General features: G+C 44.0%; 1 protein-coding gene across 1 annotated transcript in view; it reads right to left on the bottom strand.

Annotated features, from left to right (window-relative positions):
• Positions 1-14735, bottom strand: part of LOC139410868 (hemicentin-1-like) — a 63096-nt gene that overhangs the window by 24421 nt on the left and 23940 nt on the right. Inside the window, exons 26-44 of the mRNA XM_071156469.1 lie at positions 11495-11686; positions 11253-11383; positions 10872-11019; positions 9733-9859; positions 9122-9279; positions 8656-8934; positions 8389-8531; positions 8127-8277; positions 7764-8000; positions 7519-7632; positions 7183-7370; positions 6898-6994; positions 6590-6751; positions 6210-6323; positions 5914-6110; positions 5678-5759; positions 5428-5559; positions 5141-5284; positions 1022-1181 (exon numbers count right to left, since the gene is read on the bottom strand). Coding sequence (XP_071012570.1) covers positions 1022-1181; positions 5141-5284; positions 5428-5559; positions 5678-5759; positions 5914-6110; positions 6210-6323; positions 6590-6751; positions 6898-6994; positions 7183-7370; positions 7519-7632; positions 7764-8000; positions 8127-8277; positions 8389-8531; positions 8656-8934; positions 9122-9279; positions 9733-9859; positions 10872-11019; positions 11253-11383; positions 11495-11686 — 2956 coding nt within the window. The remainder of the gene's footprint in view (positions 1-1021; positions 1182-5140; positions 5285-5427; positions 5560-5677; positions 5760-5913; positions 6111-6209; positions 6324-6589; positions 6752-6897; positions 6995-7182; positions 7371-7518; positions 7633-7763; positions 8001-8126; positions 8278-8388; positions 8532-8655; positions 8935-9121; positions 9280-9732; positions 9860-10871; positions 11020-11252; positions 11384-11494; positions 11687-14735) is intronic.

Raw genomic sequence — 14735 nt, 5'->3', positions numbered from 1 at the left:
ATTTTGTCATGAAAAGATGCTCGACTATGCATATAATTGACAGCTGTGGAAAGAAAACACTCTGACGTTTCCAAAACTGCAAATATATTGTCTGTGAGTGCCACAGAACTGATGTTACAGAAAAAAAAACAGATAAAAATCCAATAAGGAAGTGCCGCATTTTTTAAAACCGCCTCATGGCAATGACTCCTTATATGGCTGTGAAGGAGCTAGGAGTCAGCTTATGTTTTCCACGTTTTCCCCAAGGTGTCTGCAGCATTGTGACGTATTTGTAGGCATATCATTGGAAGATTGACCATAAGAGACTACATCTACCAGGTGGTCGCTTGGTGTCCTCCGTCGCGATTATTGCGTAATCTCCAGCTGCAGTATTTTTCCGTTTTCTTCTGATGAGAAGGCAACTGCCACCACTGATAGATTATCGAATAGATATGTGAAAAACACCTTGAGGATTGATTCTAAACAACGTTTGCCATGTTTCTGTCGATATTATGGAGCTAATTTGTAAAAAAGTTTGGCGTTGTAAGTGACTGCATTTTCCAGTGTTTTTCTTAGCCAAACGTGATGAACAAAACGGAGCTATTTCGTCTACACAAATAATATTTTTGTAATAAATGAACATTTGCTATCTAACTAAGAGTCTTGTCATTGAAAACATCCAAAGTTCTTCAAAGGTAAATTATTTTATTTGAATGCTTTTCTTGTTTTTGTGAAAATGTTGCCTGCTGAATGCTAGGCTTAATGCTATGCTAGGCTATTGCTAGGCTGTACTGGTTGAAAAGCATATTTAGAAAATCTGAGATGACAGTGTTGTTAACAAAAGGCTAAGCTTGTGTTTGAATATATTTATTTCATTTCATTTGCGATTTTCATGAATAGGAAAAGTTGCGTTATGGTAATGAGCTTGAGGCTATGATTACGCTCCCGGATACGGGATTGCTCGACGCTAGAGGCTAAGGTGTATGTAAACTTCCGACTTCAACTGTACTTAGGCTGGCAATTGTAAGTGAAAGGGACTCACTCTATCTCTTGGGTGTCTGAGCCCTCCAGAGTCACTCCATTCTTCAGCCAGCTGAGGCGGGGTGTGGGTGTCCCTTTCACTTTGCACTCCAGAGTCAGCTCATCGCCCACTGGGGCACTCAGGTCAGATGGATGGCCAGAGTCCAGGATTGTGGGCGACACTGAAACAAAAGATCAGCACTATGACTCACAACACTGACATGCAAAAGGTATTTAATTCTCCTCACAACATGTGATTCTCTTGGGTATAATCTAATTTACAATGTGTAGGGACAATGGAGGTAAAACATTAAAAAAGTTATCCTTTTTAGATAAAACTACACTAAATATATTCTCATGTCACCAAATAATTTATTAAACCACAATGTCTTGCAATATAGCTTTAACAGCACTCTGTAGGGTAGCACCATGGTGTCGCCAGAAAACAGCTAGCTTCCGCCCTCCTCTGGGTACATTGACTTCAATACAAAACCTAAGAGGATCATGGTTCTCACCCGCTTCCATAGACTTACACAGTAATTATGACAACTTCCTGAGGACATGCTCCAACCTATCAGAGCTCTTGCAGCATGAACTGACATGTTGTCCACCCAATCAAGGATCAGATAATGAATATTGTACTGAAAGCATAAGCTACAGCTAGCTAGCACTGCAGTGCATAAAATGTGGTGAGTAGTTGACTCAAAGAGAGAAAGACAATAGTTGAACAGTTTTGAACAAATTAAGTTATTTAAAAAAATGGAGGAGCGAGAGAGAGAGTGAGAGAGAGAGAGAGCTAGCTATATTTCCCCCCAAAAAATGTCACTTTCACTTTAATTTACTTAGGTAGCTAGTGCAGCTGTCACGACTTCCGCCGAAGTCGGCTCCTCTCCCTGTTTGGGCGGTGTTCGGCGGTTGACGTGGTCAGCTTTCTAGCCATCGCCGCTCCATTTTTCATGTATCCATTTGTTTTGTCTTGTTCCCTGCACACCTGGTTTTCATTTCCCAATCAATTCATATGTATTTATTCCTCTGTTCCCCATTCCTGTCTTGTGTAGGATTGTTTGTGTTACGTGTATTTTGATATTGTGGATATGGTTACACGCATTACTTTTTATCTATGTTCCGTGTTTTGGGCACATTTTATGTTATTTTGTGCTGTCAGTGTGACCGGAATAAAAAGTGCGCCTGTTCACTACACTCTAATCTCCTGCACCTGACTTCGCCTCCAATACACACTCCTAACAGCAGCTAGCTAGGTTAGCCTACTCAAACACCCGGCTCAAATAGAGAGGCATGCTATGTTAGCTAGCTGGCTATTGTATGTCTATCCAACACTGGAACTCTTCCAAGTCAAGGTAAGCTTTGGTTTTACTAATTTATTGCCACTGGGGCCCACCGGCGTAACTGTTAATTGCTTACTGACTGTACTACATGATTATAGTAAGTTTACTAACACGTTAGTTCTATTAGCTATGCTGACTATGACAGTACTTTTGCTAATATGTTGACAACAATGTAGGCTGTGTGTAGCGGTTATGATATGAAGGTTTGGCTTGAAAAGGTTTAATCGCCTGGTCACAGACAGCTGATGTGTTGTGCATTGATGTCCACAAGCAAAGGGAAAAGGTGAGAGGAGGAGAGCGCGTAGATGCGAGAAGTAATACAACAAGTTGTTTTGTATCTGGCTATGAAAATGAACTGTTTGCGTGTGATCAGGGGTGTATTCAAACGGAAGCAAACGAAACACGGATAAACATACCTGAATTTGTCCAACAGGAACTCTAGTTTGCAACTGTTGGACTAATGATTACACCCTAGATCAGCTAGATGCAGGCAAGAGTGTGCAAGTCGAATATTGAATGTGTTACTGTCTGTCAATGTGTCACTGTTTCCTCAAATCTTTCTTTGGACCTGTGTGCACTTACGTTGTAAACTTTCATTCATAGGCATTGTTAACCTCATGAAACTCTGGGGGCAGTATTTCATTTTTGGATGAAAAACGTTCCCGTTTTAAACAAGATATTTTGTCACGAAAAGATGCTCGACTATGCATATAATTGACAGCTTTGGAAAGAAAACACTCTGACGTTTCCAAAACTGCAAAGATATTGTCTGTGAGTGCCACAGAACTAATGCTACAGGCGAAACCAAGATGAAATTTCATACAGGAACTGAGACAGATTTTTGAAATGCTGTGTACCAATGTCTCCTTATATGGCTGTTACGGATGATGCGAATTCTCGCAGCTTTTCGCAACTTTTTGTTAAAAATCGCGCAACATTTCAACGTCCTGCTACTCATGCCAGGAATATAGTATATGCATATGATAAGTATGTGTGTATAGAAAACACTCTGAAGTTTCTAAAACTGTTTAAATCATGTCTGTGGCTATAACAGAACGTGTTCAAAAACAAAAACACCAAAAAAATATTCATCCGCCAGTCTTTGAATTGTCTAAGGCGATGTCGCCAGTACTAGCATTTCATTGCAAGTTTATCCTTGGTGGGATGACGTATAGGCACTTCCTGTCTTGGGGTGCACCGAGGAAATTATGAAAGTGAAAAAAATGGACAATGATTTCAAGACTTGCTGCTATCGAATACAGATCGCCCCGTGATCAATTTGATCGATTATTAACGTTTATTAATACCTAAAGTTGGTTTACAAAAGTAGTTTGAAGTGATTTGTAAAAGTTTATAGGCAACTTTTTTAATTTTAAAAAGTGACGTTGTGTCTTGTAAAGGTGAATTTTCCTAAGGATCAGACGGCCTTCATAAATGGACATTTTGGGTATACAATGACGGATTTAATCGGGAAAAAGACCCAATTGTGATGTTTATGGGACATATAGGAGTGCCAACAAAGAAGCTCGTCAAAGGTAATGAATGTTTTATATTTTATTTCTGCGTTTTGTGTAGCGCCGGCTACCGCTAAATCTTTTGTTTAGGTCTCGTTCAGGTATTTCGGGGGGGTGCATGCTATCAGATAATAGCTTCTCATGCTTTCGCCGAAAAGCATTTTACAAATCTGACATGTTGGCTAGATTCACAACGAGTGTAGCTTTAATTGAGTACCTTGCATGTGTGTTTTATTGAAAGTTTGAGTTTTATCGAGTACTACAGGTGGCGCTCGGAAATTTCCGCTGATTTTGGTTCCTGTACAGGAACAACAATACGTAAGAGGTTATATGGCTGTGAATGCGCAAGGAGAGAGCCTACACTTTCTGTCGTTTCCCCAAGGTGTTTGCAGCATTGTGACGTATTTGTAGGCATATCATTGGAAAATTGACCATAAGAGACTACATTTACCAGGTGTCCGCTGGGTGTCCTCCGTCGAAACTATTACGCAATCTCCAGGTGCGCGCATTTTTCCATTTTGAAGAGAGGAGAAACCAAACTGCCAGGAGTGACTTATCATCGAATAGATATGTGAAAAACACCTTGAGGATTGATTCTAAACAACGTTTGCCATGTTTCTGTCGATATTATGGAGTTAATTTGGAAAAAAGTTTGCGTTGTTATGACTGAATTTTCTGGTTTTTTTTCTCAGCCAAACGTGAAGAACAAAACGGACCGATTTCTCCTACACAAATAATATTTTTGGAAAAACTGAACATTTGCTATCTAACTGAGAGTCTCCTCATTGAAAACATCCGAAGTTCTTCAAAGGTAAATGATTTTATTTGAATGCTTTTCTTGTTTTTGTGAAAATGTTGCACGCTGAATGCTACGCTAAATGCTACGCTAGGTATCAAAACTCTTACACAAATGCTTGTTTTGCTATGGTTGAAAAGCATATTTTGAAAATCTGAGATGACAGTGTTGTTAACAAAAGGCTAAGCTTGAGAGCTAGCATATTTATTTCATTTCATTTGCGATTTTCATGAATAGTTAACGTTGCGTTATGGTAATGAGCTTGAGGCTATAAATAGGATCCCAGATCCGGGTTTGCTCGTCGCAACTGAGCAAACTCATGATGGATATAGGGAAACTTTGAGTATCATGTAGTAGTCTAAATCTATCGATGTTACATTGAACTGGGTGAATGTAATATGAATGACAGTCATCTAATATGCTGTAATAGAAATAAAGCCATAATTCTAAAAATAAAAAAATCATCCTCCCTCATCTTGAACTACCTTGTACTGTGAGAGCAAAGTCCTTCTGAGTCTGTCCCTCCCTGTTCTTGGCCACACAGGTGTAGGTTCCAGCGTGAGAGAGGGTCAGAGGACCCAACTCCAGCCTGTTGCCTCGTACCGACCACTGCCACTGCAGACTGCTCTCTGGGAAAGAAATGACCACACAGGTCAGGCTAAACCAGCAGCTGGAGGTCTCATTCATTCAAATGCATTAATACACGTGTCAAAATGTGATCTTGTCAAAACTGAATTTGTCACAGTTAATTTATAAAACTTCAGCTTCTTACCAATAGGGATGCCATCCTTCAGCCAGGTTATACTGGGTACTGGGACCCCTGTAGGCTCACACAGCAAGGTGACATGGGAGCCCAGGTTTTGGGTGAGGGACTCATGAAGAGGCCCATCCAGGACAGGGGGTACTAAGGAGGAGAACAGAATAGAAACAATGAGATTCATTATACTGTGACATCTGATATGCCAGTATTACCATATGTAAGAAACAGATCTAATGGAGGTTACATGGGAGGCAAGTCTCACCATGAACAGTCAAGCGGAAGGTCCTGTCCACTTGTCCAGCCACATTGGACACCTTGCAGATGTACATTCCACCATCAGCCACCTATGGACCATGAACCATAGTCAGCATGAAACAGAACAACAGTGTTTCACTTTGATGCTTAAAACAGGGTTAATCTCATGCCCTTAGTTATCAGTGCTAACTCTTCTAAAGCAGTTAGGACAGCACCAACTGAAGGTGATGACAGTGTGTTTACCTGCACTCCCATGATCTCCAGCTGATGCTGCTCCACTTTCAGTCCAGTCCTAGCTGCCAGCTGTAGCCCGTTCCTGTACCATGTGACCTCAGGCGTCGGAATGCCCCGAGCTTCACAACGCAGAGTGACAGATGACCCCACCTGAGGGGTCAGGACATCTGACTCAGAGTCAAGGCGGGGCTTCAGCGTGGGCAGGACTGTAAACCCATAGGAATAAAATAGACAATATTTAAGTGCTAATTAAGATATTGTAGCAAGTGAAGTGTGACACTGATGAGGGCAGCACAGTTTCTCACCATAGACACTGAGCAGGATGCTCTTCTGGTCCTGGCCTGCTGAGTTGGTGGCAGTGCACACGTACTGTCCCGCATCCTCTAGTCTGGCCCGGGGCAGCTGCAACATCTGACCTCCTACAGTACAGACAACAATACGTAGTTCAGAAGGCATAGTTTATGATCAGTGAATTAATCAGAATGACAGTACAGTAAACTAGATAGCAGATATCAGAGGAAGTCAGCAGAGAACAGCAGAAAGACAGTGTACAGTAGACAAATCACAGATAAAATGCATTTTGAATTGCTATGCGTTTATTGTGTATGGTTGGCCGATTGAGTACACAATGAGTTATGGAATGTGTTATGGGCTCTGGGCAGTGTGTTGAGGAGCCAGCTCTGACCTGGCAGGATATGGATGCCCGTGCTGAACTGGAGGACCTGTCCATCTCTGGTCCATGTGATCTCTGGAGGAGGGTACGCCTGGACGTCACACATCATGGACACCATGTGACCCTTTATCACACTCACCTCCTCCTCCCTGCCAGCTACCATCCTTGGGGGAACTGGAGAGGAACAGGAATACATCAGCTCACACTCAGCTAACACGTAAACACATTCACAGGATATCTCTGTCCTTCCTGTGTGAATTGTAGAAATCAGCTTGATGTGGCATTTGAAGAGATGTCTGTACTTGTGGGCTCCATCTCACCTTGCACAGTCAGACTGAAGAGTTTTTCCACTGCTCCAACCTTGTTCTCAGCCACACAAAGGTAGCTGGCCATGTCTGACACCTGCACACTGAGGATCTGAAAGACAGAATAATTAATAACATAATATTATAGACCTGCCCCCTGAGACAGATGAAATAAGAGAGGGCTGTATATTTAATTAAATCAAATTAGTGACACCAGCGCAGGACGGGGGCCATTCTATTCCAAGGGAAGTCCTTATACTGTACTAAGCAGTACAGTGCTTTGGTATACGGGATTCTGACCTGTAGTTGTCTCCCGTCCTCACTGATGCTGTGGTGTTGTCCGGAGGGCAGCGGTGTGCCGTCCCTCAGCCAGGAGATGGCTGGTTCTGGGTGACCCGTCACGTCACAGTGGAGAGCCACGGTACTGTTCACCACTGCTCCTATCTCCTCCATGAACTCATCCAACTGACCCGTTATCACTGGGGGGACTGGGAAAACAGGACGCCAAAAGAGAAAAACATTCAGAAATGGCACATCCGTTTTGCAGGTTTAGGCATTAAGGCTTTTGACTGTACGAGGACCATGATTGAATAATAAGTTGACAGAATAACAGGGATAGTAACAAAGCGTGCCTACCCAGAACCTCCAGGTCAAAGTGCATGCGGTCCTCCCCTGCCTCGTTCACCGCCTGACACGTATATTTCCCAGCATCCTCCTGCTGGACCCGTGGAATCTGGAGTACCTGCCCACCTAAAGGACAACAACATAACAGAGCATCTTATTGGATCACAGTGGAGCTGATGCTGCAGTAGTGCCATACTGGTCGTTGTACCAGTTTGATATCGTAGAACTAGACCTAGAGGGCATGGTCCCCCTCTCACCTGGCAGCAGTACCACTCCGTCAGCGGTGGAGAGCTTGCGTCCCTCTCTGTACCAGCTGAGATGGGGCGGAGGGATGGCGTTACTCTCGCAGGACAGGCTGATGGGATGCCCCAGGACCACCTCCCTTCTCTCTGTCATCTCATCATCTCTAACCCCTCCCTCCTCCTCCTCCTCCTCCTCTCCTCCCAGACCCCAGGCTGCTGCACCGTTACTCCCCCGATGGAAGATGGGAGGAACTGGAGAGAGAGAGAGAACGAATGTTCAGTTAGTTTCACAAGAGTGCAGTGAGATTAGGTTGCATAGTGTGAATTAACTAATTTTGCCAATGGCAGACAGTTTAAATTCCATACGTGGACACTCACCCTGAATAGTGACGTGGAAGTCTCTCTTGTCCTCTCCTGCAGTGTTGGTGACCATGCAGGTGTATTGTCCCTCATGGGAGAGCATGGCATTGTCTATGTGAAGAAGGTGACCACTCTCACGGATACCAGTGTGGGAGTTCCTAGTCAACAACTAGAAACAGCAAAAATAAATCCAAAATGTTTCAAATAAGCAGAAATAGACATCTATTGCGTTAAATGAACTTGTGTGAAATGCAGTAGCTAGACAGAAACACAAACCAACCTGTCCATCTTTGAACCACTGGGTCTTGGGTTCAGGGAAGCCTTTAGCCAGACAGGACAGGGTTAATGAGCCGTTGATCCGGACTTTCTCATCTCGGCTACCGAAACTCAGAGATGTAGAGTCCCCTTCAATCTGGGGTGGAACTGATCAAATCAAACAGGCAGTCAAATACCTCTCCGGTATTTACGTACATTGAATTGTAATGATGTTAGACTACTGTTCAGTACATACACCAGAATCAACCCTCTCCTTGTCTGGTTACCTTACCCAGCACACTGAGTGAGTAGTGTTTAAGAGTGGTGCCTGCTGGGTTTGAGGCTCGGCAGGTGTAGAGACCGGCACTGTCGCCCTGTGCTGCCCCCAACCTCAGTGCCTGCCCACCCCGGGTGTAGGTGAGCTGGGCACTGGACACGATGGGCTGGTTTTCCTTCAGCCAGGTGATACTGGGCATGGGAGAACCTTCGACATCACAGGGCAGAACCGTGGGGAAACCCAACACCACAGACACCTCTGAGGTCTCACTGGGGCCCATGATGGTGGGGGGAGCTGGAAAAACAGGAGGAGAGAGGAGGAGCGTGAGAAGAGAGAAAGGTGACTTTCTCAAGGTATACTTTAGTATAGAAGGTGAATCTGCTTCAGCGATAAACATTGTAATTATTTATGAGATACAGAAGGAAGTTTGTGTTGTTGGTATGAGGTCATTGAGAAGGAAACATGAGAGAGGGAACAGTACCTTGCACAGTGAGTCTGAACTGGCGCATCTGTGTCCCAGCGCTGTTACTGGCCAGACACTGGTACAAGCCCTGGTCCCTCAGTCTGACTGCCTTCACCTTCATCACCTGGCCCTGCTCATGGAACTCCACATGGGGGTCCCCGTCCTTGGACAGCACCCTGGAGTAGGAGGGAGAGGGGTCAATACTCCAAAGCCTGACAGTGTATTGGCTAGGCTAATCCACACACAAAAAGTGATATCTGACACATGATGTATGTACAAATGTAGGATATTAATTTGAGCGACTTTGCTACAGCAGGAAAATAATCCTGCAGCAACAGGAAATGTGAATTATTATGTGGATTATAATTCATGGACATTTTTGTTGGGTCTGATACATTTTTCATTTGGACAAATCAAGTCTGAAATTTCAAAGTGGAAATTACAAACTTTAGAATCCTTTTTAAAACTAAAATACACTACAAGTTTGTATTTCCTGCCGTGCAGGAAAATTCTCAGCAACACAAGAGTAATCAAATTACGATCCTACATTTGTATATGAGTGTGAATAAACAATTTAATGTGATGGGTAGTAGCTATATGCACAAGTGTCAATGTCAAGAAAGACTCACTCTCCATCCCGGCTCCATTCAACTTTGGGGGCTGGGCGCCCACTGACCCGACACTGGAACTCTACCTCCTGTCCTGACACCACTGACAGGTCCTGTACCCTGGACATCCCCGAGATCACTGGTGGGGCTAACTCACACACACACACACACACACACACACAGAGAAAAGTTAGGCCATGGTAGGATGCAATTCAAACTTAGACCTGGAATTGCTAAAATTAACTTAAGAATAAAAAGTAAAAGTATAAATCATTTCAAATTAGTGACACCAGCGCAGGATGGGGACCATTTTCTTGTATTTTAAATTTACGGATAGCCAGAGGCACACTCCAACCCCCAGACATCATTTCCAAATGAAGCATGTGTATTTAGTGAGTCCGCTAGGCAATGGCGGATTTAGATATAGGCGACACGGGCAGCATAACTGCCCCGGGCAGCATCTTGCAGGGGACGGTATGGTGACATTTGTACGATCGGTTTGCTATCGCTCATTTGCACGTCATGTCATCATGTCACCTTGTGGGACTGTGGGTCAATTAACCTTGTCGGAGTGGGTGCCCTGATTCTAGTTTGTGAGCTAGACAGGCTACTGCCTGGGAAGGTCTCCCACTCAGAAGTACAAGACGGGGAGGAAGGTGGGGTTAGCTTAACCTCAGGTCTCCCCACTGAAAGCCCGAGGTAGGGGGAGTGGGGGAATCTATCAAATAGCGCACCTCTAACTTTGTACAGTACTAATGCAATTAGTGGAGAGAGATTCGCCTAGGGAGCCATACGAGCTAGAACCGCTACTGCCGCCAGGTCAGAGGCAGTAGGGATGACCAGGGATGTTCTCTTGATAAGTGCGTGTATTTGACATTTTACAATTTTCCTATCCTGCTAAGCATTCAAAATGTAACGAGTACTTTTGGGTATCAGGGAAAATGTATGGAGTAAAAAGTACATTATTTTCTTTAGGAATGAGTGAAGTAAAAGTTTTCAAAAATATACATAGTGAAGTTGAGTACAGATATCCCCAAAAAATGACTTAAGTAGTACTTTAAAATATTTATTTTACACAACTGACTTTGCTTAAACTTTAAATGTAAAATCAATGGGAGAGGTAGGACACCAACTTGATTTTAAGCACTATGAAGGCTCACCTTGTACAACAATGTTGTAGTCCCTTCGGGCCTGCCCAGCTGTGTTACTAGCTATGCAGCTGAACTGGCCACCGTGCTCTGTCTGGACCCGATAGATTCTCAGAAGTCTCTTCCCATTCTGTAGATACACTCCAGGGGAGTCCACCACCTATACACAGCCAGACATACATTGTAAGTGCTTGTTACTGTAAGATCAATATTGGACTGTGATAAACTAAATGACCACTTGGTGTCACTGTGTTGCTAGATACAAATAACATGGTTGTCATCGAAGTCAGTAGAAGTATGGTCACCTTCACAACCTATACCTACCTACCTATACGTTTTTTTAAAAAAAAGTGTTTTTAAGAAGTGTATTTGAATGCCTGGTAGGTGACTCACATTCTGCCCGTCTTTAGTCCAGGTGATTGTGGGGGAGGGGATACCAATGACATCACAGCCCAGAGTGAGTGGCTGCTTCAGGGTGACTGTCAGGTTCAGGGGCTGTCCATCATCCTGGATCTCAGGGGGAACTAGAGGAGTACGAGAGACAGACATCATCTAGAAGTCCCTTTGTTAAGACATTTTATTGTTATCTGAACTCACATCAGTTTTGAATAAAGATGGAATTGATAAGATCTCACCATGCACTTTCAACCGGGTCTTCCGCTCCACAGAGCCTGCATCATTGCTGGCTACACATGTGAAGTCCCCACTGTGACTGGCAGATGCTGAACCAATCACAAGAGAGCCGTCCTGTGCCACAGAGAGCTCTGATTGGTCAGGGTGTATCTCCAGACCGTTCTTGAACCAGCGTACCTTGGGAGGGGGTGAGCCTGCGGGTGTAAAGATAGCAGAGAGGGTGGTGAGAGGATTCTTTATCGATTATAGCTGACAGAAACAAAAGTGCCTTCTGTCTGCGCCCCCGCCTACAGGAAGGGCTGAATGGGAAAGTGTCCCAGACTGGAAAAAGCAGGCCCTACATTTACATTGGGGCAAAAAAGTATTTAGTCAGCCACCAATTGTGCAAGTTCTCCCACTTAAAAAGATGAGAGAAGCCTGTAATTTTCATCATAGGTACACTTCAACTATGACAGACAAAATGAGAAGAAAAAAAAATCCAGAAAATCACATTGTAGGATTTTTAATGAATTTATTTGCAAATTATGGTGGAAAATAAGTATTTGGTCACCTACAAACAAGCAAGATTTCTGGCTCTCACAGACCTGTAATTTCTTCTTTAAGAGGCTCCTCTGTCCACCACTCGTTACTTGTATTAAAGGCACCTGTTTGAACTTGTTATCAGTATAAAAGACATCTGTCCACAACCTCAAACAGTCACACTCCAAACTCCACTATGGCCAAGACCAAAGAGCTGTCAAAGGACACCAGAAACAAAATGGTAGACCTGCACCAGGCTGGGAAGACTGAATCTGCAATAGGTAAGCAGCTTGGTTTGAAGAAATCAACTGAGGGAGCAATTATTAGGAAATGGAAGACATACAAGACCACTGATAATCTTCCTCGATCTGGGGCTCCATGCAAGATCTCACCCCGTGGGGTCAAAATGATCACAAGATCGGTGAGCAAAAATCCCAGAACCACACGGGGGGACCTAGTGAATGACCTGCAGAGAGCTGGGACTAAAGTAACAAAGCCTACCATCAGTAACACACTACGCCACCAGGGACTCAAATCCAGACGTGTCCCCTGCTTAAGCCAGTACATGTCCAGGCCCGTCTGAAGTTTGCTAGAGAGCATTTGGATGATCCAGAAGAAGATTGGGAGAATGTCATATGGTCAGATGAAACCAAAATATAACTTTTTGGTAAAAACTCAACTCGTCGTGTTTGGAGGACAAAGAATGCTGAGTTGCATTCAAAGAACACCATACCTACTGTGAAGCATGGGGGTGGAAACATCATGCTTTGGGGCTGTTTTTCTGCAAAGGGACCAGGACGACTGATCCGTGTAAAGGAAAGAATGAATGGGGCCATGTATCGTGACATTTTGAGTGAAAACCTCCTTCCATCAGCAAGGGCACTGAAGATGAAATGTGGCTCGGTCTTTCAGCATGACAATGATCCCAAACACACCGCCCAGCCAACGAAGGAGTGGCTTCGTAAGAAGCATTTCAAGGTCCTGGAGTGGCCTAGCCAGTCTCCAGATCTCAAGCCCATAGAAAATCTTTGGAGGGAGTTGAAAGTCCGTGTTGCCCAGCAACAGCCCCAAAACATTACTGCTCTAGAGGAGATCTGCATGGAGGAATGGGCCAAAATACCAGCAACAGTGTGTGAAAACCTTGTGAAGACTTACAGAAAACGTTTGACCTCTGTCATTACCAAAAAAAGGGTATATAACAAGTATTGAGATCAACTTTTGTTATTGACCAAATACTTATTTTCCACCATAATTTGCAAATAAATTCATTAAAAATCCTACAATGTGATTTTCTGGATTTTCTTTTCTCATTTTGTCTGTCATAGTTGAAGTGTACCTATGATGAAAATTACAGGCCTCTCTCATCTTTTTAAGTGGGAGAACTTGCACAATTGGTGGCTGACTAAATACTTTTTTGCCCCACTGTATCTGTTGGACAGCGGGACAGATAGAGACTGAGAGCCCTATCGGTGGGCTGGGATACTTCAAGGTTAGAAAGTAGCACATGAACGCCAAACACAATATGTTGGTAGATGCCTGATTTAAAGTGTTAGTGTCGTGATTTACTACCAGAATCATAGCTTGAGGACCCTGGACAGTAAGAATAGTGGTTGGGCCAGAAGTTCTAAGCCTTGATGTGATGTATAGGCACCTGAAACAGATGTGTTTGGAGCTTTACAATGGGGAAAAGGGCCGGGAGCAGTGGCAGGAGTCTGGGATGGAAATAGAGGTGGAGCACGGGACGGAACGGGGTTAGGAGGGCGCACCTGTACCCGATATACCCCAGTCTGAGGTCTCTCTTACATAAATAGGACTGGACATACATAGCTGTGCAGACATCCAGTCCAGCTTTTTGCATTAAGAGCAAAGAAGGAAGTAAATCCCTGTCCCATCTCTATTTACAGAACATATCCAAACACAAGAGAGAGAGAAGGCTGTACGGGAAACTAAACACATATTTCATCCCCCGTCCAAAAATACTGAGGGGACAGAGAGGAACCACAGAGAGGAACCAAAGGTAATGTTATCACCCGGTCCCACGCGGAGCACATGTTTACACTTTACAGCACTGACTCAAATGTATAATCTCACTGCTGGCAGGAAATACAGATGTTCTGTTTAGATTAAAATAATTAAAACCTGTTTCTTGTATTTATCTGCTTGAGTTCACTACGCTTCCTTCCATTATCTCTTTCATTTTCTTTTTTAAACAAGTACTTCCATTATTATGGGGCATTAAGTGTTCCTGTTGGTAAAACATAATAATTTCCTGATGGCAGAATCTCCTTTCATCTTGCCATCCAACATTCACACAGACAGACACATTTCTATGATACAATGGGGGATGAAAAAGCTATTGTCTCCTAGTTTCCTTAGCCAGACACCTAGAGCTTCCTGCCTGGAGCTGTGGCTGCCTGCGAGCTTCGCTGTGAGGGCCCTGTAACAGTACCGGTAACAGTGTGGGCTCTACAGGGAGGGGCAGTGGACCCAGCTCCTCAGCAGAGGAGCACCACAAACATCTCTGTCCATTATCTGGCAGCAGCAGCCTGTAATTAGGATTCCTCTCCCAGCAGGTCCCCTCGCAGAGCGAAGAGGAAAGCAGATGTGGCCCGCTGAGGGAAAAGGCAGAATGATGTTCCAGCTGTTGATGTGTCCACATTAGCCTACTCCTCACCTTCTCAAACATGCCCCGTTACCATGGCACGGCTCCATACAAACAACACC

The sequence above is a fragment of the Oncorhynchus clarkii genome, chromosome 6 (genome assembly GCF_045791955.1).
Source record: "Oncorhynchus clarkii lewisi isolate Uvic-CL-2024 chromosome 6, UVic_Ocla_1.0, whole genome shotgun sequence".
Lineage (NCBI taxonomy): Eukaryota > Metazoa > Chordata > Actinopteri > Salmoniformes > Salmonidae > Oncorhynchus > Oncorhynchus clarkii.
Note: the sequence above shows the minus strand (reverse complement) of the source record. Positions and strands in the feature narration are given on the sequence as shown.